The sequence below is a fragment of the Kogia breviceps genome, chromosome 19 (assembly GCF_026419965.1).
Source record: "Kogia breviceps isolate mKogBre1 chromosome 19, mKogBre1 haplotype 1, whole genome shotgun sequence".
Classification (NCBI taxonomy): domain Eukaryota; kingdom Metazoa; phylum Chordata; class Mammalia; order Artiodactyla; family Physeteridae; genus Kogia; species Kogia breviceps.
This window is the reverse complement of record NC_081328.1, coordinates 43,643,074-43,668,465: the sequence shown is the minus strand read 5'-3', so window position 1 is coordinate 43,668,465 and position 25,392 is coordinate 43,643,074. Positions and strand designations below refer to the sequence as shown.

The 25,392-nt window shown below is 46.2% G+C and overlaps 3 protein-coding genes across 5 annotated transcripts in view; 1 reads left to right on the top strand and 2 right to left on the bottom strand.

Annotated features, from left to right (window-relative positions):
- Positions 1 to 39: 39 nt before the first annotated feature.
- On the bottom strand, positions 40 to 3,675 carry PSMC5 (proteasome 26S subunit, ATPase 5). Its single transcript, XM_059046974.2, has 12 exons — positions 3,569 to 3,675; positions 2,967 to 3,038; positions 2,405 to 2,474; positions 2,028 to 2,125; positions 1,804 to 1,860; positions 1,493 to 1,723; positions 1,098 to 1,224; positions 822 to 1,012; positions 623 to 721; positions 432 to 542; positions 253 to 339; positions 40 to 143 (listed from the first exon to the last, which is right to left on the bottom strand). Exons 1-12 carry the CDS (start codon positions 3,590 to 3,592, stop codon positions 90 to 92), a joined length of 1,221 nt encoding a protein of 406 aa, XP_058902957.1. The 5' UTR covers positions 3,593 to 3,675; the 3' UTR covers positions 40 to 89.
- A 35-nt stretch (positions 3,676 to 3,710) lies between these two features.
- FTSJ3 (FtsJ RNA 2'-O-methyltransferase 3) lies at positions 3,711 to 12,443 on the top strand. 2 transcript variants are annotated; one of them, XM_067021883.1, is made up of 21 exons: positions 3,711 to 3,782; positions 4,135 to 4,227; positions 4,400 to 4,505; positions 5,312 to 5,358; positions 5,478 to 5,557; positions 5,974 to 6,073; positions 6,166 to 6,360; positions 6,441 to 6,556; positions 6,674 to 6,778; positions 6,864 to 6,964; positions 7,198 to 7,278; positions 7,370 to 7,516; positions 7,652 to 7,787; positions 8,955 to 9,136; positions 9,289 to 9,409; positions 9,490 to 9,755; positions 10,031 to 10,125; positions 10,214 to 10,313; positions 10,408 to 10,591; positions 10,675 to 10,769; positions 10,854 to 12,443. In XM_067021883.1, the coding sequence occupies exons 2-21, from the start codon at positions 4,161 to 4,163 to the stop codon at positions 11,044 to 11,046; spliced, it is 2,517 nt and encodes an 838-aa protein (XP_066877984.1). In that variant the 5' UTR covers positions 3,711 to 3,782; positions 4,135 to 4,160; the 3' UTR covers positions 11,047 to 12,443. The 2 variants fall into 2 exon arrangements, with proteins under 2 accessions (XP_066877984.1, XP_066877985.1); XM_067021884.1 differs by lacking the exon at positions 3,711 to 3,782 and adding an exon at positions 3,957 to 4,024.
- Positions 11,561 to 25,392, bottom strand: part of DDX42 (DEAD-box helicase 42) — an 83,513-nt gene continuing 69,681 nt past the window's right edge. For both annotated transcript variants that reach the window (XM_067021882.1, XM_059046908.2), the window contains 12 exons: positions 24,509 to 24,613; positions 22,988 to 23,107; positions 21,811 to 21,987; positions 21,163 to 21,291; positions 20,148 to 20,247; positions 19,511 to 19,558; positions 18,894 to 18,991; positions 17,663 to 17,939; positions 16,710 to 16,936; positions 14,836 to 14,946; positions 13,638 to 13,739; positions 11,561 to 13,150 (listed from right to left, as the gene is read on the bottom strand). In XM_067021882.1, coding sequence (XP_066877983.1) covers positions 12,440 to 13,150; positions 13,638 to 13,739; positions 14,836 to 14,946; positions 16,710 to 16,936; positions 17,663 to 17,939; positions 18,894 to 18,991; positions 19,511 to 19,558; positions 20,148 to 20,247; positions 21,163 to 21,291; positions 21,811 to 21,987; positions 22,988 to 23,107; positions 24,509 to 24,613 — 2,205 coding nt within the window. In that variant the 3' untranslated portion in view covers positions 11,561 to 12,439. The remainder of the gene's footprint in view (positions 13,151 to 13,637; positions 13,740 to 14,835; positions 14,947 to 16,709; positions 16,937 to 17,662; positions 17,940 to 18,893; positions 18,992 to 19,510; positions 19,559 to 20,147; positions 20,248 to 21,162; positions 21,292 to 21,810; positions 21,988 to 22,987; positions 23,108 to 24,508; positions 24,614 to 25,392) is intronic.

Below are 25,392 nucleotides of genomic sequence, written 5' to 3'. Positions count from 1 at the left end.
ACAGTGCGGCCACTCATTAACAGACTCAAGTCCTCAAGGTCTTGTCCTGCAGAGCTTTATTTGAGGGACCCACACAAATGACATCCGCCTCACTTCCATAGCTTCTTGATGGACATGTTTTTCTCACTGTCCTTTTGCATGACCTGGAGAGAGAGAGAGAGAGCATTTAAGTTAGAGACTGGGTGAACACGTGCCCCATCCCCACTGCTCCAGAGCCACCATCAGCAAAGGCGGAAAGACGGAGGCCTGTACCTTGGCTACTGCCATCTCAAAGTCCTCCTGGGTGACGTGGACTCGCCGCTCCCGCAGTGCGTACATGCCAGCTTCAGTGCACACGCCCTGAGCAGGGAAAGGAAGACAGGCGCTGAGGCTGTGCCCTGGAACCCGGAGCTTCCTGCCACTGCCCCCGTTTCCTTGGGCCCTCCAGTTACCTTCACTTCAGCCCCTGATGCTCCTGGCATGAGCTCAGCAATTTTTCTCAGGTTGATCCCCCGGGTCAGGTTCATTTTCCGAGAATGGATCTTCAAGATATCCAGCCGAGCCTAGCGATGGGAGAGGAAAAGGCTGAGCCCACGGCCTGCCCTCACAGCCAGAGCCACTGCCAGCGCTGCCCATCACAAACCTCCTCATTGGGGGGTGGGAATTCAATTTTTCTGTCAATGCGCCCTGGGCGGAGCAGCGCTGAGTCCAGGATGTCAATCCTGTTAGTCGCCATGATGACCTGAGTAGACAGAGCAGGTCGCGTCAGCTAAGCCTGTCCTGAGGCTGCAGCCTCACCCGGGGCCTTCCCGTGGCTCCTCCCACAGCCGACCCCACTGCACCTTGATGTTCTTGGTGGCCTCAAAGCCATCCAGCTGGTTGAGCAGCTCCAGCATCGTGCGCTGGACTTCACTGTCCCCTCCGGAGCCTCCCTCCAGCCGGGAGGAGCCGATGGAGTCGATTTCGTCCATGAAGATGATAGATGGAGCGTGTTCTCGGGCCATGACAAACAGTTCCCTCACCATTCTTGCCCCTGCACAGAGGCCAAGCTGGCGTTAAGTTGATGGGCCCCCCAGCCCCCGCCGCCTTATAGTTTTCTTGTTTCTGGCCACAGTTACCTTCCCCGATGAATTTCTGCACCAATTCGGAGCCAGAGACACGAATGAAAGTACAGTCTGTATGATGCGCCACAGCCCGGGCCAACAGTGTCTTCCCAGTGCCTGGGGGTCCGTACAGCAGCACTCCCTAGAGAACAACAGGACTCGGGGCAAAACGCTGGCCTCCGTGTTTCATTCAATGAACATTTATTGAGTGTGTGCACTGTGCTAGATCCCGTATTAGATGCTAGAGATAAAAAATGAATGTCAAGGTCCCTTCTGGAGCTTATAACCAAACCACTTTGGTGGTCTGGCAGCATCTCTCCCCCAGCCCCTCGGAGCAGGCTCCAGTCTATCCAGCCTGGGGCAGGAGATGTACAGTAGCAGCACGGTCCTCCCATAGAAGCCCTGCTCACCTTGGGCTGCGCAATGCCCAGCGCTTCAAAGAGCTCAGGATGCTTAACGGGCAGCTCAATCACTTCTTTGATCTCCTTGATCTGCTTGTCCAGTCCACCAATCATCTCGTAAGTTGAATCTGGCACCTTCTCCACCATCATCAGTGACACCAGTGGGTCTACCTTGTTGGGGAGGATCTTGTGCAGAGTGTAGCTGTCATTTCTGAGAGCCACCCGGCAATTGGGTGTCACCTGGGTGAGGAGAGAGAGGTTCAGGAAGTGGTGTGGTGAGACCTGACCCCCCCACCTCCCACCTCCCCAGCTGCACTCACATCATTGATGTCGATGTTCTTATCTACGTCTACAACAAACTTGCCCTCAGGATGTACCTAGAGAAACAATGGCTCATGACCTTCCCCGACAGCCACCAAATCACCAACCTCACCCAGGAAGACACATGAGTCTTACAGAACGTGAGAACAGTGTCCTCACTACACACAAAGGTATGGGAATGCAGTGGGCAACGGGCTGGTCCCTGGGGTCATGTTGCCTTTACCTTAACCAACACTTTCTTCTTATCCATGGCCCGGACTACTTCCCCCACATAGGAGCCCTGTTCCTGCAGCAGCTGTAGCTCTTCCCGCAACAGGCGAACTAGATGTGAAACAGACACAATGGCCATCCAGATTCTTTGGTGTCCCCCACCCATGACTTGATTCAATGTGCATGAACTAAGCACTGCTGTAAAGTTTTGAAGGGAAGGCCTCAAAAAAAAAAGTCAAAGTTCATGTCTTTAAGGAGATTACGATGGGGCTCAGGAGAGAGATGTGCATGTAAACAGAGCATCACCTTGGACTGAGAAAAGCAACAGGCACCAATGTGAAGACTCACTTCAAACTGCCCACACACAGCCTTCCCATCTTTCCCCCTCACCTTTTGCATTAAGCTCATTCCTCTGTGCCTGCAGCCTCCGGAGATTTTGGCTCTTATCATTCACAATCAGCTGTGGAGAACAAGAAGCAAAGGGTGGAAAACTGGGACTGGTCCCTGCTCCCTGTTTAGGCTAGAGCACTGGGTTGTCCAGTTCCTTTTCATTAAGTCTTACGGAGTCAGCATTGTCCAGACTCCTCAATTCTGTCTTCCCTCACTCTGCCCCAACCCTTCCTCTGATAAATCTCATCTTCTGATCCTATGTCTTCTTTTTTATAAGAAACCCTCTCATTCAGGCTTCTTCTAAGAAGAATGACTTTTGGCTGGGGGAAACTTTTACGTTAAAATTTGACTTTTAAAGATGTTTAATGAACTGTGACTACTACCTTCAAAATGATGGAACTTGAGAGGAACAAGAGGTTGTTAATTTCATATATTTTATACTGTTGACTTGTTACTTCTTCCACTGCACCCCCAGTGGAATTATATGGATTTGTAGAAATCCGTTCCATCAATCCCTCATCCCCCTTCTAGCTCCCTCTGCAACTTTGGAGTCCGTTCTCACCTGGAGTTCTTCGATCTTGGACAGATAATACTGGCGGAGTCCACTGCCTGCCTTCCCCTCTTCCAGCTCCATCTGAAGACACAGTGTAATTAGTAACCAACAGGTTAAACATCCAAGGGATAAAGCTACTTCCAGCTTGGATGTCGGAGATTTAAGATTTGGGTTCTAATCCCTCACTCTATCTCTTCGGAACCATTTCCCCATGACTAAACTAAAATAATGAGAACGGTGCCTACCTCTTAAGACTTTCAGGAGCATCAAGAGACGACACACCCGGGAACGCTATACAAACCCGAGGTGTTATTACTACAGGAGAAGCCAGCAGGAAGGACGTGTCCCCCGACTCCCCCGACTCGCGGAAGGGTGAGTTCCCGCTCCCACCGCTCCTCTCACTCGGCTTCCACCGGGTCTTCCACTCCCGGCCCCGCCTTGACGAGCCGGGGGCGGCGCTGACACAGCAGATCTGGTCCCAGGTAGGGCCCAGTCTAGACTGGCCCACCCACCCCCGACTCCCCCACCCTCTTGCCCCGGCCGGCTGCCCACCTCGGATCACACCTGTTTCGCATCCAGCCCCAGTCCCCGCCCGACCACCGCCGCCATACCTGCTCTGGTCCGTCAAGCGCCATCTTCCCTCTTCCGCGGCCGGCATCAGAGCCGCCTTGGTGCGCAGGCGCAGAAGCAGGGGCTTGGGGGACCGAAAACCAAGGCAGAGAACAGTTCCGGGTCAATGGGCGGGGTGTGAGGACAGACGGTAATTAGTAACAGGGGCCATGAGGGGAGGGACGGTGGTACGCGAGGTCAGGAGCTTTGAAAAGGGTTAGCAGAACTCCTAAATATTACTCTCTAGAAATTCGGTTTGGGTTAAAGTAACCATTTCTCCTGGTGCCAGCTTCCAACTTATAAAACCTGGGGACAGAAAATAGAGAAAATTTTTGCGGCCACGCTCAAAATGGCGGAAAAGTTGGAGCCGGGGACGCGAGCGACGCAAGCGGAGGCGGAAATACGTTTGCTGCCCACACGTGCCGCTTCAGGGGTTGTGGAAGTGGTGCTGGGTGGCGGTGGGTAGTGTGGACGGAGGCTCCGAGTGTGTCTGCAACGGGGAGTGGGAAACGAAAAGCGGAATCTAGTGCTCCGGGAAGAGACGTCCCAATTTCTGCTTTCTCTCCAGATTGAGTGGCGCTCCCACGTTCCACCATGGGCAAAAAGGGCAAAGTCGGGAAGAGCCGGCGAGACAAGTTCTATCACTTGGCAAAGGAGACGGGTGAGTCAGGGTTCGCGCCGTCTGCGAGCGGGCGCCAACCTTGGCCGGTTCGCCCCCTTTCCGAATATTGAGTTTTTCTTCCGCAGAAAGGGTGGTGGGTCGTGAGGCCGCAGAAATCCTGCTGGGAAAGCGCTTCGCGAACCTTACTACAGTACTTTGTCGCCGCCTCCAGGTTACCGTTCGCGCTCTGCTTTCAAGCTGATCCAGCTGAATCGCCGCTTTCGATTTCTGCAGAAAGCCCGAGCCTTGCTGGACCTGTGCGCTGCACCTGGTGGATGGTGTGTAACACCCGACACCTGACGCTCCTTATGGAAGCATTCTGGATTCCAGCCTTGGATGATTGAGAGTTGCATTTGGGGTGGGAGGGAAACAGTAATACCAACCTCAAATTTCTCTACTCCCCAGAACGTAAGCTGTAGGGGGAAAGATTTGGACCGTGTACTTATGACACGATTGGCTGATACCGACCAGGGTTTTTGGTTTTCCCCAATCAATAGAATTTGACTAGAGGCCAGACAAGAAATTCAGGCAAGGTTTTCTTGGGGCCCCTGCTGCAGCAGGGAGGAGCGAAGACAAGTAGCAGGTTCCCTTGCTAGCCAGCTCCCCAAGGAGGGGGCTGGCTGGTTTCTTACATAGCGTGAAGGTGGGGTTGTGTCCGGGGGTCCGGCCGGAGGGGCGGCTTCGGTGGTTTGCCCACCCCTTTGGTGGAGTCGAGCGCTGGGCGGCATGTGCGGTGCCCTGCTTCCGTTCCTGCTCCCCACGCCCTGTGTTTGCTCCCAGCTCTTCAGAAGTGACAGTGGGGTGTTGGGTTTTTTGGGTTTTTTTGTCCGTAATTTTTGTGTTCTTGTCCATAATTCACCCCAGCTGGGTATGCATGCAGTGTTTAGTCCCTTACAGTTTCTTTGTATTCTGTTGCTCGAGTTTTGTCCAGGTGCAGGCATTGCAGCAAAGGGTCCCAGGTCCCAGCCTGTCTCATTTCCACTGCACTTAGCAGGGGCCCCTAACACCAGGGATGAGAGGTCACATTGCCGAGGGAGGGGAAGGGCCAGTCCAGGGTGTTTTAATCTTTATTTCTCTTTTATAGGCTGCAAGTGGCCACCAAGTTTATGCCTGTATCCAGCCTTATTGTGGGTGAGTGACAGGTGGTGCTCCTGGATGTTCCAGGGGGTGGGAGTGTGAGACCCTGTGTTCTGCATTTCCTTTCTCCCTGCTTGAGACCTTTTGGAATACTCTGCCCTAATTTCTTCTAGGAGTGGATCTGGTTCCAATCAAGCCTCTTCCCAATGTGGTGACACTGCAGGAGGACATCACAACAGAACGCTGTAGGCAGGTAATAGGAATCTCTCTTCCTGTCCCTTTATATGCCGACACCCACATCCATCCCTTGTCCCGCCCTGATCCCTTGAAGGCACGTTTTTTCTGTTAACCATGCCTTGAGCAGTGCCTGCATGTTGTCTATGTAACAAGGCCCATCATATTGTATGTCCGCCCAGCCTTTATTTATTCAGGAAAGAGGTCTTTGGAGTTGGAGGAAGTGCAGAGATTACAGTGAAATCCTTTGCAGCGAATTCACTAGTAGACTGTAAGCTCCATGAAAACGAACATGTTATTTTTGCTTATTGTTGTATCCCTTGTCCATGGCACAGGATTTGGCCGTGGTGGGCACTCAACAGATGGCTGAATGAAGGGCTCCATTCGTAGCCATTTCTGTATTTCTGTTGCTGTGGTTTCTTTCCTTCTCTGTAGGCCCTGAGGAAGGAGCTGAAAACCTGGAAAGTTGATGTTGTGCTCAATGACGGGGCCCCCAACGTCGGGGCTAGCTGGGTGCATGATGCTTACTCACAAGGTGCCGGGATCGGGGGGCATGGAGCTGAGGGTGGAGGTGGGCATGCCCTCTCAGGCTGCAGAGTTCCTCGGCTAACTGTCTCCCCCCAACAGCCCATTTGACACTGATGGCTCTGCGTTTGGCTTGTGATTTTCTGGGCCGTGGTGGCTGCTTCATCACAAAGGTTTTCCGTTCCCGTGACTATCAGCCCTTACTATGGATCTTCCAGCAGCTCTTCCGCCATGTCCAGGCCACCAAGCCCCAAGCTTCTCGTCATGAATCTGCAGAGATCTTTGTAGTCTGCCAGGGTGGGCATAACTTCCTTTGTTTTCTTGATTTAGTCTCCCGCCTACCAAAGCACACTTTCTTATATATTCTGTTACCTTAGGATTCCTGGCTCCTGACAAGGTTGACAGTAAATTCTTTGATCCCAAATTTGCCTTCAAGGAGGTTGAAGTTCAGGCCAAGACTGTTACTGAATTGGTGACTAAAAAGAAGCCAAAGGTGTGTTTGGCGAGTGGGGGGCCACCCTCAGGTCCTGGGACTCAGGAGGTTGGGCCCGGTCAGTCCTACAGACACCCCAGAAGGGACTGCTCAACCTTCATTATTTCCCTTCCTAAGGCTGAAGGCTATGCTGAGGGTGACCTCACACTCTATCACCGAACCTCAATCACTGACTTCCTCCGAGCTGCCAACCCTGTTGACTTCCTCTCCAAAGCCAGTGAAGTGAGTCCCCAGGCTCGAGGGGTGCGAGGGAGCCCCAGAAACATGGCCTGAACATCTCCCGACTCCTTTCCCTCCTCCCAAACAGATCTCGCTAGACGATGAAGAGTTGGCACGGCATCCAGCTACCACTGAGGACATCCGGGCGTGCTGTCAGGATATCAGAGTGCTGGGTCGTAAGGAGCTCAGGTCTGCACTGGGGGTGGGCGTAGGTGCCGGGAGCCCCGAAGGCAGGGGAAAGCCTCTGAAGGACATGACACTGGATCTCTGGGAACAGGATGCTGCTGTGTCAGAGGTTTGGGGTGGGGACCTGAACGTTAGGACTTCTGTGGCTCAAACGTGAAATTTGGGGTATGGGCCTAAAACGAGGAGGTGAGGACAAAAGGGAGACAGCAAGGTCAGGAATGGTATTTCTGGGGCAGGTCCCTACTGAACTGGAGAACAAAGCTTCGGCGTTATGTGGCCAAGAAACTGAAAGAACAAGCAAAGGCGCTGGACATCAGGTGAGGAGGGAGCTAAACCAGGGCCGTTGTTGACTGGGTGTTGAGGGGAAACATCTGGGAAAATAACCAACTCCTGTGAATATTTTGTCAGCCTCAGCTCAGGGGAGGAAGAGGAAGGTGAAGAGGAGGAGTCAGCAGCTGCGATGGGGCCGCAGCCCTCGGAGGAGGAGGAGGAGGAGCAGCAGCTGAACCGGACCCTGGCAGAGATGAAGGCCCAGGAGCTGGCCGAGTTAAAGAGGTGGGGGAGCTGGGGAGGAGCCTGGGGAGCCCCAGGCAGAGTCCCTCGGTGGGTGAAGATGGGGAGAGAGGGTGAAGGCACCGATGGGGAATCTTCAGAGACGGGCAGCTGTAATTCCTCAAACCATACCCTCAGGAAGAAAAAGAAGCTGCTGCGGGAGCAGAGGAAGCAGCGAGAGCGTGTGGAGCTGAGGATGGACCTTCCCGGGGTCTCCATTGCAGACGAGGGCGAGACTGGCATGTTCTCCCTGCGCACCATCCGGGGTCACCAGGTGAGGCAGGGTTTGGGGCCCACTGAGGGGACAGGAGGATCTGTTTGGGTATTTGGAGGTGGGGCGTTGGATGTCTTTTTGGTGAGTGTGCTGAAAGATCATGGCTCATGGTTGCTGGCTTCACCCGTAAATGACTTGATGAGGGGAGACTGGGGGAAAAAACAAGAGCCTTGTGTCTCAGGAAAGAACATACCCCTAAAATAATGAAAGTAGGAAGATTTGTGAGTGTGGGGTAGATTTATCCTTGTAGAACTAGAATATCAGAACCAAGAGGCCCTCGTTGCAGGAAGCTCAGGTTGTAGGCAATGAAGCCAGGGTGCCTGGGTTACGAGCACGTGTGATGAAGGGTTTCCCTCAGAGGGGAACAGCGTTCTTCAGTTCACTGAGACCCAGTTAGCACCTTGCTGCACTAGGCTGCTGGATGGTGCTTTCTGCTGAATACTGGAGAGTCTGCTTTTCCTGGTAAAAGCAGCATCACAAACAAAATGAGCTTTCGTGGCTCTTGTGTGGGAAGGTAGTAACCAGGTGGGATTGTTTAGGGGGCAGTAGAGCACAGTGGTCCTGGAGCAGACTACCACTTATGCGCTCTTTGCCTCAGTTTCCTCACCTGTAAAAGAAAATGATAGAACCTACCTACTAGCGTTTTTGGACGGAATAAAAAAAAGATGGCGTAATTCCTGGTGTGTGATTCAAGAAATAGTAGCTGTCCTTGCCACGAGGAAAACAGATTTTGGAGTTGACAGCTGGTTTATTACTGAAACCCGTGCTTCCTGTTAGATGTATATGGCATGGGCTCCTTTATTCAGTGGAAACAAGAGTTGTAGATATTATTCTCCGGTGATAAGGTGCCTTCTGAAAGTAATTTTTTAAAAAGCAGTGTTTTAGAACATTTTAAAATTGGACGCTAATTAGACCATGGGGTACTTTTCCATAAACCTATTTCTGCTACCACTGAACAAGAGACAGCAGCTGAATGATCTGGCCTAGAGTGGGATGTTTTAAATGGTTAATCCTATCACTTCCCTGTCTGTAAAAGGAGATATTATGTACTTGACACAGTGTGTTTTTTAGTGTTGCTGAGGATAAACTAAGGTGATGAACATGGAGGAAAAAAGCAGTATGTACCTTGTTAGCGCCCTTGACCTCTGTTTCTCTGTCAAACCTCAGTTGTTAGAGGAGGTAACACAGGGGGACATGAGTGCTGCAGACACATTTTTGTCTGATCTGCCAAGAGACGATATCTACATATCAGATGTTGAGGAGGAGGATGATACATCTCTGGATAGTGACCTGGATCCAGAGGAGCTGGCAGGAGTCAGAGAACCTCAGAGTCTAAAGGACCAAAAGTGGTAAGGGGGGGGTGGGTGGGTGTGGGGAGGTGTCTGCAGGGCACCCTCAGCTCAAGTCCAAAGCAGAGCTGGTGGCAGGGCTTGCCAGTGGGAGTGTGAGCAGCAAGCCCTCCAGGGCACTGACCCTCCACCCACTTTCCCTGGGTCTACAGTGTACGGTTTGCTGAAGCGCAAGATGGTAGAGAGGAGGAGGAAGAAGAGAATCCATTGCTGGTACCATTGGAGGAAAAGGCACTACTGCAGGAAGAACAGGCCAGCCTGTGGTTCTCAAAGGTAAGCAGAGGCTGGTGGCCAAGACAGACAGGGACTGGCGTTCCCTGGGCAAAGGGTGCCTGATGATTCCCCCATCACAGGACGGCTTCAGTGGGATTGGGGATGATGCCGACGAGGCCCTGGAGATCAGTCAGGCCCAGCTGTTGTACGAGAGCCGTCGCAAGGGGCAGCAGCTGCCACCACTGCCTTCCGGTGTGAAGATGAAGAACCAACCTCCCCCGTGCCAGGATGAGGCCCCTGAGAGGGCAGAGGCTCCTTCAGGCACAGAGGCTGCCACTGGCCCTGGCGGGGAAGAGAGAGATGGCAGTTCTGACAGTGACAGCAGTAGCAGTGAGGGTGAAGAGAGGTGAGTGGTCGCAGCTGTGGGAGAAGAGCTGAGGAGGAAGCAGTGATTGTGACCAGGACTCTGTAATTGGGGGTTTGCAGCTCTGACTGCAGATGGAGAACTTTAAATACTGATGATTCTAATTTGAGTGATCTGCAGTACAGCCTGGGTGGCAAGATTTCTGGAAGTTCCCCAAGCATTTTTAACTAAGAGCCAGGGGTGAGATAAGTAGGAGTGGGCCTGAGTGGTGTGGGTAATGGTGGGACATGCGCACATGGTCCTCCTCCCTTCCACAGCTGGAAACCATGCTGCAGGAAGAAGCGAAGCCGTGGGCCTAAGTCAGATGATGATGATGATGTTGGGTTTGAGATCGTGCCTATCAAGGACCCAGGCGAGAGCTCTGCACCTAGTAGAATGGGGGGCAACACGGAGGGGTCAGTGTTGGAGACTGAGCTTTGACTTCCTTCTTCTCTCTCTAGTGAAACATCGGATACTGGACCCTGAAGGCCTTGCTCTAGGTGCTATTATTGCTTCTTCCAAAAAAGCCAAGAGGGACCTCATAGATGACTCCTTCAGCCGGTAAGGGGCCAGAAAGTCCCGAGAAGGGGTGGGGGTGAGGAAGAGGGGAGGAATGATTTCTTTGAAAGCCTAGATTGGTGTCCTTTCCACCAAGGTACACATTTAATGAGGATGAGGGGGAGCTTCCAGACTGGTTTGTGCAGGAGGAACAGCAGCACAGGATACGACAATTGCCTATTGATAAGAAGGAGGTGGAGCATTACCGGAAACGCTGGCGGGAAATCAATGCACGTCCCATCAAGAAAGTGGCTGAGGCCAAAGCCAGGAAGAAACGGAGGGTAAGCAGTGCGGCTGCCTGAGATTCTGGGTGGGTGGGGCAGGGGTAGGAAAAGAGGTTGGCCTGACCGAGGTCCCCCCACAGATGCTGAAGAAGCTGGAGCAAACCAAGAAGAAGGCAGAAGCTGTGGTCAACACAGTGGACATCTCAGAACGGGAGAAAGTGGCACAGCTTCGAAGGTGAGGGGCAGGGGGGTCGCCCACAAAGGTACACGGGGGTGAAGGAGTGGCAGAAAATCTCTAACCTGTGTCTTCCACTTACAGTCTCTATAAGAAAGCTGGGCTTGGAAAGGAGAAACGCCAAGTCACCTATGTTGTAGCCAAAAAGGGTGTGGGGCGCAAAGTGAGCCGGCCAGCTGGGGTCAAAGGTCACTTCAAGGTGGTGGACTCGAGAATGAAGAAGGACCAAAGAGCACAGCAGCGGAAGGAGCAGAAGAAAAAGCACAGGCGGAAGTGAGCGGAGCCACCAGAACCTCTGAGGGACTGACTGTGTGAGGACGAGGAGTGATTCGGTGCAGCTTCTGGCCTGCTTTGTACCAGCCCTACCCTTGCCTGCATTGCAGTCGTCTGAAGAGACAGATTCGAGGTACGCCCTGAAGCAGTGAGGGGGGGACATCTTCCTGGCTGGGAGAAAGGGCTCCTGTTAAAGCCCCGCTGAAGTGTCTTGTCGGTGCTGTCAGAGCCCACAACCCTTCTGTGAAGAATGTGGGGTGCTAGGCGAAAAGTCACACCATTTTTAGATCCTAAGGGGAAGTTCAGTGGTGCAGTGGCATTCACCGTAGTCTATTCTTGGGCAAGTGGGCCTCTCAAGTCTTCCCCCATTATCATCTGAATAAAATCAGGATGACTAATAGATGTCCTGGTAACTTTAACTCAAAAACTATCTGGGTGTTCACACCATGTGCACTGTTTAAATCATATTTAGTATGTCCCAACTCATGGTGAAGTAGAAATGACAAGCAATCCACAGGTCCCAGTAGTAAAACATTTACTAGAGCAAGCAGAAAGGAATGCACATCTTAAAGAAACCTTCACAAAGTCACAAAATTTGATGTATATTTCTTTTCCTTTTATAAACAAGATAGAACAAAAATCATCAAAATCATTTCAGCAAAAAATTTTTCTACCATATGGTAAGTTAAAAAAAAAATACAATGAAATAGGAGAAAACAATTTAAAAGCTGTTGTCAGGTTTTTGTTTTTTAATTTTAAATTTAGCAACACTTCAGACCCAGAGCAGTCCTGTTTCCAGGATCCTCTCTCCCCACTCAGTTGTAGGGATCTGGCAGGCTGCTGCTTCATGTCTCAGGACTGGATACAAACCTGGCTGGGAAACCTGAGCATCAACTCTCACTTAGAAGCAGACCCCTCCCCTAACCTGCAGATATTTGGGAAGCACTTTGCTGCACATCCCTAACACCTCCATGGACTGGGCTGCAAAGCCAGTCTCAAATGGGGCCTGCCTGGCCACAGAAAAAGAATTTTATTTGTAGGTGTTTTTAAGGTGACATTTTAGTAAAAAATATGTACTACATATAAACCTAGAGTGAGTTTTGTGCCCTATAAGGCCCTTTCTTCCAAGGTATCCTCAACTGACCTTTGTGACACTCACCCAGAGCCAAAGAAGCTGCCCGACTCTGACTGCTTCTAAGGACCAAAGCAGCTTCCCAAGAAAACATCTGGAAAATTATCCAGCTGAAGGGGTAATGTCTCCAAGCTCCAACTATCCACTAAGGGCAGGGGGTCCTTACACCTTGGGCCCCAACCCAGCCCTGAGACGCCTAGTTACCAAAAGTCTTTCTAAAAATAAAATTAAAAGACAATTGATTTCACACTTCAGCACATACCCTTTAACTGTCCCATCGACTTTTCTTGCGCTTGGGTGGCTCAGGGACAGCGAAGCCATCAGTAGTCTTGTCTGTCTTGCTGTCCATCTTGTCCATCTTGGTGCTGTCCACCCTGGGGTCCATCTTGCTTTCACGATTACAACTCTCTTTCCTGCTTTCACCATTCCGACCATCATTTGCACCTCGGCTCTCCCCATGTCTGCCTCCACCTCCTCCATGCCTGTTCTCTCCATGAGGATGGCCATCAGCATGACGGCGGCCGTCAGCATGACGGCTGCTGCTTTCTGGGTAGCGGTATCCCTCTCCATGGCGACCACTGTCTCCATGACGTGGGCTATCGCCATGCCGATTTCCACTCTCTCCATGACTATGACGGCTTCCACCCCGGTTCTCAGTGTATCTCTCTCTTTTCCCATTGCCACCCCCAGTCCCTTCTCGGCTGTTATTCCCTGAAGCTGTGTTGTTGACTCCCTGGGCTCCGGCAGAAGGATAGGTCACTGGGGCACTGCTGAGGTTCCCAGTACTGCCAAAGCCTGGGATGCCCTTTGTGGCACTGGCAATGGGGCTGTCAGGACTGTTATGGCCCTGTTGGGCTGAATTAGTTGGAACTGAATTCAAGCTCCCTGCACTAGTCCATCCACTCGCCCCAGCAGCAGAGCTTCCAGCCTTCTGGTTGCTTAAACTGGCAGCAACAAAGTGACTCTTGTACTGTGACTAAAAGAGAGACAACAACAGTGGGTAAGACAGTAAGTTAAAAAACCTTGATGGCCCAACTAGTTAACTGGATGCCAGCTAGCTAACTGGAGGTATAGAAGGATGATGGGTTCAGAGTTCACAAGAGACACAGAATCAAACTTGTCTTAGCTAAAAAATGGCAGTTACTCTCAACCAGATTACAAGAGCCTGGGAACCCTGGAGGCTGTAAGGTAGGGAGGGAACACCAATCCTGCTGTAGGACAAGAGCCCTGAGCATGACTGAAGTAGGTGACCAGCAAGAGGGGGTTTCTCTAGCCGCTACACCTGCAGCTTTAGGTGAGCTGCAGTTACGGTGATATTAGAAACTGAAAACAGAAGGCCCTACCTAAATCCAGCAAGCATCAAGTCTACAAGGCCAGCTACCATCTCAGGAAGACTAGGGCCCCTCCTCACTGCCCAAGAGTTACCAGTGAAAGCTCTTTTAACTAAATGCTTAATTTCAGACCTGGAAAGCTGCTTTCATTGCCGTCAGCCGATCTCCCATGGCTCCTGTGGAGGGCTTGTAGGCCTCATAATTGCTCATTACATTGTTGTTACTTCCCCGGTCCTAAAAAATAAACACTCATGAGGATGGAAGAGTAAGTAGGAAAGCCCACTGCCGCAGACTGGGCCTCAATATACTGAAAATTGAAGTGGGAGCTGAAATGGGAATGGGAAATTTTTAGAAAGTTATGTTTTGTGAGAAAAGGCATGGTAATGAATCATTTAAAAATACTTATGCCTTTCAACCCAGTAATTCTATTTCTGGGAACTAACCCTAATAGTCAGAAATGAGGTCAGATTATGCCCAAAGCTGATCACCTGGTATTATTTACAGACACAAATATAAACATCATGTTTATATAATTATGTAAAAATTATGTTAAAGCTGAAAAGGCCACAAGGCAGTACAGCACATACATGACTGCTCAGGCTCTAAATCCAGACCCTAAAGAGTCTGAAATCTCAGCTTCAGTACTCACCACAGTGTAACCTTGGGTGCCTCAGTCTTATCATCTGTACTTAACTCTGAGTGGCTGTGGAGACTGAGTTAACATGTGCGGTTGCTTGGGCTGGCCCTGGCACATGTTTAAGTTCTCAGTATCAGTTACACTATCATCTGCATGATCCGCATGATCCACACATCATCATCGCTGTAACATGGGGACAGATTATTTATGTAACAAAGACACCAAGTTAACTATGATGATGCAGAAATGGAGACTGGCGGCTTTCTTCCTTGGCTTAAGAATCAAAGTGACAGGAAACAAAATTAAGAAAGCCAGTCAGGGGGAGCTTCTGTTACTGTTTTTGTGAGAAAAGCTAGCTCTCATATCTCTGGTTCGATTTCCCAGAGTGTAGGAATCATTCCTGAGTTTAGTTACAAGCTATAGCTGGAGTTTAGAGTGACCCTCCGGCTCTAGGCCAGTGCTGGGGGGCTGGTGAACAGGCTGCGAGGCCACACCTCCGGAGCTGGATTCACTAGGTCTAGGGTGGGGCACGAGTTTGTATTTGCTGCTAGTCCGGCGACCACAGTTTAAGAACCACTGCTAATCTAAACTGGTATCCTGAGCACACCTAGTCAGTCAAGGACACATAGGTGCTTCTTCAATAGAAAGTCACATTAAGAGACTCGCAGACTAATCCTAACATCCAGGACTCACCGTGTTCTCAGAGCCGAGGCCAGGCCGCTCTCTGTAGCCTAGGCCTCCTCCACCAATGTTCAGCTTTTTCCCTTTCCCTCCTTTGAAGCGGGATTTCCGAAACCAGGCATTCTGCATTGAACACAATTCAAGGTTAAAACATGGGAGGAAGAGGCACCCACAGGAATGGGACAAGATCAAAGAAGAAACTAAATGGAAAGAACTTTTTGTTTCATCTTTTTTGCGAATGTATCTATAGCAAAGGAGGAAGTGTTCGTAGGTACCACAGATTAGCTTCTTTTTGGTAGCTTCATCCATCATATTTATCAGGAGCCTTATCTACAGCTTCCTTTTACTGCTCCTTCCTTCCTTCAGGGGCTCCAGGAAGGGAAGTGATTAAGATACACCTCAAATACAGAGCAGTTACTCTGGCCGTTTCTAACTTCCTTGAGGAAAATGAATTCTCTATTTCTCAGACAATCTATATATAACATCTCTGGGAGGTTAGAGCTTTATCTGACAATCACGTTACACTCAAAAGCACCTGAGGGCTTCCCTGGTGGCGCAGTGGTTAAGAATCCGCCTGCCAATGCAGGGGACACGGGTTCAAGCCCTGGTCCAGGAAGATCCCACATGCCGCGGAGCAACTAAGCCCGTGTGTCACAGCTACTGAGCCTGCTCGCCACAACTGCTGAGGCCCACGCACCTAGAGCCCGTGCTCTGCAACAGAGAAGCCACTGCCATGAGAAGCCCATGCACCACAACGAAGAGTAGCCCCCGCTCGCCACAACTAGAGAAAGCCCATGTGCAGCACGGAAGATCCATTGCAGCCAAAAATAAAATAATTAAAATTTAAAAAGTACTTGAAACGTAGGGCAGGCTTGGGCAAGGTGCTAATCAGGGAAGCTTATCAGTCTGAGAGCAGAGAAAGCTTGAGGCATGATGAGATGTAGGAAAATACCACAGACAAAATAAAATACATCTTGTATTTAGTTCAGGATTGGCTCTCTGGGAAAGGAAAGGAAACATTATTCTACTCTCCCCTGTAATGCAGGTCCTTTACTCCCAGGTCTGGAAGCACGGGCAGTACCACAGTACAACTGCATTATGGGTGAACAGTTCTGTAGGCTGGCCTATGAATCTGAAAAACATAAGTCTCTAGTATCAGAATGTATATCCCAAATCCATTTGTAATTTGGGAACTATGTGTATTAAGACAACTAAAGATTTAATTCAGTAGAATGCCTCACTCAGTTTTAAATTGGTAAGCAGTGTAGTCAAAGGTGAGAAGTAATGAAATACATTTTTTTTAAAACATCATATATTTTTAGCCCCCCAAAGAAAAAACTGTTAGGGAAAAAAGGGCAGTGAGGAGACTAGTAGCTTTCTTTGATATTAAATTTGCTCACAAGTGTGACATGGGGCAAGCAGAAAGAAATGTCACAGGGACAGATTTTTTTTTTTTTGTGTGGTATGCGGGCCTCTCACTGCTGTGGCCTCTCCCGTTGCGGAGCACAGGATCCGGACGCGCAGGCTCAGAGGCCATGGCTCATGGGCCCAGCCGCTCTGCGGCACATGGGATCCTCCCGGACCGGGGCACGAACCCGTATCCCCTGCATCGGCAGGCGGACTCCCAACCACTGCGCCACCAGGGAAGCCTAGGGACAGATTTTAGCACAAAGAAAGGAATTGCTTTTCAACATAAATGTTGCTGAAAGGAGAGGATGAGAAGACAGACCAGATGAGTTTTAATGTCCTACAATACCAATCTATACTTCATAAGTGCTGCCTGCCCAACTTTACTGTCATGTTTCTGTTATCTGCCTCTGGCATATTGAAATTTTTTCGCTTCGTTTTACAACCTGGAGCAACCTGAAGTGTGTCCAGCCCCTCACCTGCATGGCCAGATCTAGGAGTTCCTTGGAAACATGCTGATTGGCTCCTTCCAAGTTCCGGACAAGGTCACCAGCAAAATTGCTATCCTTGGGTGTCAACAAGGTATAGGCCACGCCTTTCTCACCCGCTCGTCCTGTTCGGCCAATCCTGTGAGTATGGGTATCAATATCTCGTGCCACATCATAGTTAATGACAGTCTTAATTGAAGGAATGTCCAGACCACGGGCTGAAATAAAAAACAAAATTCTTTTATTCTTTATCAGGAGACAAAACACCAAAGTAACCCCAAATGCTAACCTAAGAACCCACATTCCTCTTATCTAAGCAAAGTGCATGATTTGGTGTGCTGAGATACAGGCATGTATCCTAGATTCTATGATGCTGGGTCACCTTAGTGTGTAAGGGACATCTATCTTCTACTATCAATAACCTGCGTGGCCTCACTCTTGCACCAGAAATATGTAAAAAAAAAAAAAAAAAGTAAAACCAACATCAAATGTGTCCTGAAGCTGAGAAGTGATCTCCTTTCTGTGAGAAAATACCAGTTTTTAAGGGTAGCTATTAAAACTCAGCAGAACAAACTCAAAAATCACACTTCAAAACTTTTTCTGATCTTGAGTGAAGTATGCCAAACTAAATAACCAATGTAAGTAAGATATGTACTATATTCAGACACACAACAGGGGCATAGCCAACGATGTGACTGTGTAAACAATTTCTTCCCCAAGTGTCTTCCAACTGCAGGGATCCTTTTTTTCAGAGAGGAACATTAAATGAAAAGTGGTACCCAGAGGTCCAGACTGTAATCACTGTGCTCTGAACTGCTGCAGCACGGGGCGTGGCCAGCCAGGCCAGCAGAGTGCCTTCAGTCAGCCTCCTCAGATATTAAAGGTCTTATATAGCAAGACAGAGCACGCTTACAGCATGGTTACTGGGGAAATTCATACCCTACCTGCAACATCTGTGGCCACTAGGACTGGGATGTCCTTTTTCTTAAAGTCTGAAATAACCTTGTTTCTTTCACTCTGATCCATGTCACCATGGAGCAGGCCAAGATTATGACCCTCCTGTTTAAGGTTATTGGCTAGCTCTTCAGCATTGGCTTTTTTAGTAACAAACAGGAGGACACTTCCTGAAGAGGTAAACTCCACTAGACGCCGGGTGAGCCAGTTCCATTTACTAGGCCCAGAATGCAGAATCTCCACAATCTGAGTCACATCTTCATTTGCCTGAAAAGAAATAAATGAAAAAGATAATTGCGACATTTGTGCCACAGGGCACCTGAATTAGGACCAGCCATCACATTTTCTACCAACATCTGGAAGAACCTTGAATAATCCCTCTTCTCCTTGGGCCTTTCTTCAGCAAGTCAAGTGTAGCTCAAATTTTACATCCCTTAGCAAATCACAGTGCTCTCCACCTCCCCTGACGTTTACGTATACCTAATAATCTGTAAGCCCCAATGCTTTGCTCAATACTTTTCTATATACCTATTCAGATTATTCCCAACAGAGTAAGTTCCTTTTCTTTCCTTCCCACTTACTGTTCCTAGTACAATTCATACATGCACATAGAAGGCACTCAGCAATGAAAAGCAGACAATGTCGAAAAGCTAACTGCACAGAACTTTAATAAATATACCAAGCAAACTAAGGAATTCTCAAAGCAGCCTTAATTGATTTCCAAATCACAATTCAGAGAAATTTTCCACATAGGACATATTTACAGGTAAGGAAAAAAAAACCCTTAACTCATTTTCACCAGGCCTTTAAAATCTCCCTGCTCCATGCTGTGCAGGGCTACTCCCACAATCACTTAAGATGTCAGTTCCATCCTAACTGACCAGTAGTCTTTCAGGCAAAACTTGCTTTCCCCCCCACCAAAAATATATTTTTTAAAAATACCTTTTATTCTGGAAAAAAAACTTTTAACATTCAAAAAGAATAAAATGAACAAAATCAACTCCCATGTATCCATCACCAAGCTTCTACCATTATTGACATTTTGCCAATCATGTTTCACCTATTCCCCCAACCCTGGTGTTTTTTAAGCAAATTTGAAACATGTTGCCTCATCTGTAAATGCATAACATTTTATTCTCTCAATAGTGAGAAATTAATTCCATGTCACCATAGTAAGAGAAATAACCCACTGGGATCCTATCCAGCCCTGCTTAGGGTTACCTCTCCAATATCCCCCTGCACCACACGAATAGGGTCAATCAGGATGTCTCTGGCCAGTTTTTCAATCTTTTTCCGAAAAGTTGCACTGAATAAGAGAGCTAAAAGGTAAAGTAAATTCTGTTAAAGAAACAATATGACTCCTTTTTTGAATACCCACTAAGCTTCCCACTGACACTGCTCAGTTTTTAAAAAAATAAACCCACCTGAACTTTAAATTTCGTTTAAAAATTAATTCACTAAGGAAAAAAAAACCTTGCCCTTATTCTAACTTTATGCATTTTTAGTTAAGACAGGGGTTGTCAGCATGGTTCAGAAAAAGGCTCTTGACTTCAAATCAGCATATATCTGCACTGTGTATTGCCTCTAGCCGATGATAAAACGTTATGAATTGGGGCAAGTCATTTAATCCTCAGCCTTGGTTTCATCATCTATAAAAATGAGCAAGTTCTATCTAATGAGCTCTAAGGTCCTGTCACCATCATTACCTTCCTCCCCTTTATGGTTCCTCACTAGAACATACATGATCATTTTTGCTGCCATAGCTGTGAGTGCTTATAAAATAAATAGGTGTTTATTCTGACTATAAACGTGGCTTAATGAAACTGCTTCATACGTACTCTGTCTGTCAGGACGGACATGACTTGCTATGGATCGCACCTGGTACTCTGGAAGAAGTAGAACAGTAAAATTAGTATCATACCTCTGTATGACAGTTTGGGATGCCTGGAAAAAGTCATATTAGTAAAAACCTTCACATGAGACATTCAAAAAACTAAGGAAATTCTGGAACTCCTAGACCTATCACTCAGTATGAAACTTGGAAACACCCCAGCACCACTGGCTGGGCCCAGTGATGTTCCAGTCCATAAAGGTAGCTATTTAGAATTTTCACACAGCTGGTTAAGTCAAGGAGGACAGGAAAGCAAAAGGCCTTGAAATGATATGACATCCACCTACCTAAGAACACAGACCTTGACCTCCACAAAGGCATGTGAATAAAAATAAAGCCTAGAGAGGATATTCCCCTTATATTCACAGGTACTTTCAAATGTCCTCAACCCAGTTAAGCCTAACATACTTTTCCTGAAAAAACTCCTAAAAATAGTTAATGTCTTAGCAATATATCTATGGTCTAACCCTATCCAGGAGTATTTTTAGCTTCTCTCGTGCAGAGAAAAAATTAAGTCTAGAAAGACATGGAAAAAACTAGTAACATGAGGATGGGGACAGAAGAAACTGGTATTCAAGGCATACCAAATCCCATGTCAAACATTCGATCTGCTTCATCAAATACAAGGTAAGAGACTCTTTGAAGGTTGGTAGCTTTCTTCTTCACATGATCAATAAGTCGACCCTATGAGATCCAGAAAATGAATAGTAAGCATAGTCACCCCAGTATCTGCTAGACACTGGTTCCAGGATCCCCCACACTCATCCACCCACGAGGACGCTCAAGTCCCTTAAACAAAATGAAGGAGTATTTGCACATACAACCTACACACACCCTCCTTATAATCATCTCTACTTATAATACCTAATACAATGTAAGTGCTATGTAAATAGTTGCCAGCACGCAGCAAATTCAAGTTTTGCTTTTTGGAATTTTTTTCCCCTGAATATTTTCAATCCTTGGTTGGTGAAACTCACAGGGAAACCTGCCGATGTGGAGGGCTGATTGTATAATTAAAGGCATTTACAAGAACTTTCTAGAGTTCCACTCCTGGCAAAAGTGCTAATACTCCAGACTTAGACCATAACAGACACTAGTCTGACAGCCTCAGACTTTACGTACTACAGAGCCCAAAAGAACAGAAAATCTGAAGACTCAACAGGATTCTTCCTTTACATTAATTCTGATTTAAATTGTGGAAAGATGGTCAGAACTATTTTTTGTGAGGCATTCTGAAATTACCTAGTTAAAGCCTTATTAATGGGTTTTAATGTTTAAACTACAATCTTCTAGGCAGTTCTGACCATACCCTGAACAACTTTCTCATTCTTGATGCTCTCTGTAAGCATGGATCCATTTTCTAGGAGAGCATAAGAAAAACTGTTTGCTATAGAGGGGAATTCATAGCAAAGAGAATCTTATTGGACTGCTATTTTAGGCTAGCAATCAAAATTAAACCAAGGCCACCAGCTGTCATTGCATCAGAGTATTCTTAACCCTGCTTTACCACATTTTAGGGGAAATGCCCTCCAACAACTAACCATTTTTTTTTCATACCAAGGGAGGCTGATAAGCTATTTAAACCCAAGACATACTTACTGGCGTACAGACAACAATCTCTGCCCCTTCCTGAAGGGCCTTGGCCTGCTCCCACATGCTCCCTCCTCCATATACGGCCACTGATCGGAGATTATATGCTTTTCCAAACCGCTTGCATTCTGCGTGGATCTACAAAGATGACATAATGACATATTAACAAACTGTGACACTAACAGATACCTCTGTCATAACCCAAAAGGGAGCTATGAAAAACACACAGAATGCGATGTCAATAGAAAATCAAAAGCTAGAAAATGCTTTAAAAACACAATTTTACTTATAAAGTAAATGAACAGAGTACCATTATCATATCTTAACAGGCTATCTAAAATCTTGTTGTGATTATTTTTTCACTTCTCTTCCCGACCGTTACCCAGGAGGAAAACTTACAATAATACAGTTCCCATATAATTTGGTTATATAGAAAATCTATAACACATAATATTTTCCAGACGTTTCCTGGTAGCACAACAATGTGAATGTACTTAATGCCACTTAACAGTACATTTAAAAATGGCTAAAATAGTAAATTTTGTGTATTTCACTAAAATTAAAAAAAAAAAAGTTTCCTGGTAATTCTACTCACTTGACTGGCTAGTCCCTTATCAGTTAACATACGGAGGGGGGCATTCTACACAAAGCACATACCTGCTGACAAAGCTCCCTAGTAGGACACACAATCACTGCAATTGGTCCATCACCTGGTTCCAATTCTTTCTGGTCCATTATATGAATCAACATGGGCCAGATAAAGGCCGCAGTTTTCCCACTGCCTGTTTTGGCAATACCAATCATGTCTCTACCACTTAATGCCACAGGTACACCCTAGAGAAAAAGAAAAAAAAAAATCCACTCTAAACTTTCAATTTATAGATGTGCTGAAGGAAATTCTGTGGAAGGGTAAATGACTATTAATGACATTTATTTCCCATGGAACAAAAATGTCCTGGGCTATGCATACTGGCTATGGAATAAAAAGAAATACCTGGAATTCCCATAAACTTCTTGATCTGTAGGAAATATTATCATTGCTAAAATTTTAAAAAATTTGTCCCCCTTGTGAAGGTAGAGACTGTCTCATCCACATACTGAACTGCATAGAAATGAATAAAATCCATATATAAATGAGAAACAAGCTATTACTTTCAGTTATAAATGAGAATTTTCAGGCCATGGACAAAGGAATCCTCATAATTGACAGTGCTAAACTTCTCCATGCACAAATTTTATTTTGTTCAGTGTAGGCCTAATGAACTATTTTCTTCAGATCATATTTTCAAGACATTTATCAGACACAAAAGAACATTTCCCAGCCCCTTAGCAACTTTTTAAAAAAATAGGTTAAGTAGATTTATTAATATAGGATGCTTGTGAAAGACACAAGTGGGCAGGCAAGAGGGTTCTGCCCCAAGAACTAAGCAGACTACATTTTTATAATCAAAGGAAAAGTACGGAGGGGGAGAAGACCATCTCATGTCCTAGGTCTCAGGCAAGTTCCTAGGACAGGCTGCCAAGTGAGGGTCCTTCCTTGGCTTTGCAAAGGAAAGAATTCAAGAGCCAACCATAGTAAAGTGAAAGCAGTTTATTTAGAGACACACATTCCATAGACAGAATGCAGTCCACCTCAGAAGGTGAGAACAGCCAGCAACTTAAGAGTGGTAAAAAATTCACTTTTGCTCTTTAATTTTTAAACGTTTCAAAAATTCTATCCATGTCAATACAGTTCTATACTAAACGTTTTCATGGCTTTGACTTGTTTGTTAAAAAAAAAAAAAAAGTCACAATGTCATTCTACTTCATTTTTCTTTCAATATGTTTTACTTACCTGGCACTGTATTGGAGTGGGCTGAGTGTACTCAGATTTCCGAATCTGGTGCATAAGTTGTTCATCAAACCCAAAATGAGCAAAACTACTTCCTGGTCTAGGAGGTGCAGCACCAGAAACCTAGAGATAAAGACAACTTGCAGGAATGACTTGTACTTAAAAAAAAACAGCATTAGAAGTTCAACAATATTTGCCTGTATCTACCTAGCATTTAGTTTGAGTATGAAGAAGTGAAAATATAAGTCTGTAGCTAATAGCCTACACTGTTTGAAAAGGTAAAATTCAAATAATAACAGGTCTAAAACCTCATATAAAAAACTCCAAGATAAATATTCCTGAGATAATGGTCATATCATTTTAAATGATTAAACGCCTAGAAATCTCTTAAATCAAAATTAGTTTTCTCATAAGAAATAAAAAATGTTCAGTAAATTGGAAAAAGCAATTAATATATTTTTTCCATTTGCATAACTATTAACCAGGTGGTAGAAAAAATAAAAATTTACTCTTGAAATAAAGAGTGCAAATGAGCTCCAAATTCAGACACGTCTATACCCACTAGTTACAAAGATACTGTCTACTGTCCCCAATTTCAGTGATGCCTGAAGAGCTAACATCCCGCTTAGTGATGATCCAGACACTGCCAAGCGTTCTTTGAACTGCACCCAGGTGAAGAACTGGGCTCCCCTGCCATCAAGGCTTCTCAGGTGATGCTGATATTTCCAATCAGGACTTCACTTAAAAGTTTTCTTGAAGGGGTACTTCTTGGAAAACAGACAAGTACGTACACAACCACCCACCCACCCACCTACCCCTCGGAAAACACAAGTTCAAACATCACGTAGCAACTGGTAAGGCCAGAAAGTTGTCCACACAAGAGCACACATCACTGTATTATCTGTATGTTTCACTTAACATCTAGCAGCACCCTAAACAATGTGGTCAGTGTGCAACCCAAAGCTTTTTAGTGGACAATTTAAACTATTATTCTGATATTAGTACATGCATATTTTTTAAAGTTGTTAATTTCTTCTAATTAAAAATGCGTGCTGTATATAGTGTGAGAAGCAAGGGTATCTTAATTTCAAAATAGTCTACAACTTCCAATATTGTCCACATCTATTAATCTTCTCTCCTCTTCCTGAAGATGGGGACCCCTTGCCTTCATCTCTAGCCCACCCAACGCAGTTCTCAGCATACTGTTTCTCACTACAGAAATACTTGATTAGTTTTAAGGTCACATGACCTATTGTTCAAACACAACACACAAAGTTGACTGAACACATACATATAGCATTCATGTGTATCACATGAAAGAATAATCCTATCCTAAAACAGCTATAAGAATAAAACAACAAAATCAAGACACAAGGGCCCAAGGGATCTAATTATTACTTTATCAAAGATAGTTCAGGGACTATTAGAAAAGAAATTCAAGATGATTTCAGTTTGGATAAGCAGTAATACTAATCCTGAACTAATTAACATTAATATGAGTATTTGCCTTAATGGCTGACTTACCCGAAGATTGAGCTTATGCCGGAGATCTATTAGCTGCTGTGGGGTGAGGTTGGTTATCTCTTCATGTTCATTGTAAAAATTTTTTTCAAATGGTGGATAGTCAATCTGCAGGTCCAATTATTCAAAGTTAGTCTAGAATTCAAGAGTCAATCCTGTAAGTTTGATTTTAATGCAAAATAACCTTTCACAAATATTATACAAGTAAAGCCATAACCAGCTAGAGAGAACAAAGGAATTCACTTATTCATGACACAAATCCCAAAAGTACAGCCAGTACTTTTTCTTATTCCTGTTTTCAATATAAACACCAACCTACTTCCTAAAGAGACTCTTAGGACACCTCAGGTTTGAACAGCCTTGATGGAGACTAGGGAATCTCTAATGCCAAAAGGACTCAGATATCCCATCATATAACATTTAAATATGTTTTGCAGAAAGCTGTTCACCTAGATCTCAGCATTTAAAAACATTTCTAATATTTCCTTTGGGGAGAGGTCTACCTTTAGAGGGAGTTCCATTCTTTTTAAAAACATGGAACTGTTTACATAACTTTTAAGAAATGTATGGCCAAGCATTTCTAATTCCAAAGAGGTTAAGAAGTCATTTCTGCTAATCTTTCATAGCTTACTGTACTAAGAATACAAAACACTAGCATATTACCACATATGAATCTGGCTAAATGATTCTTTTTCTAACATGATATGTCTACAATAAACTTATTTTTTAAGGAGAACTTAAGCCTTTCATAGGTGGTCAAAAATTTCATAACTCTAACAGGACCTTTTGTTATGCTCCCCACAATGCTGCACTAAGCCCTTTTCTTCAGTTCTCTTCTCTTACCAGAACAGAAGGTCCATGAGGGCAAGAATTATTGTCTTTGTTCA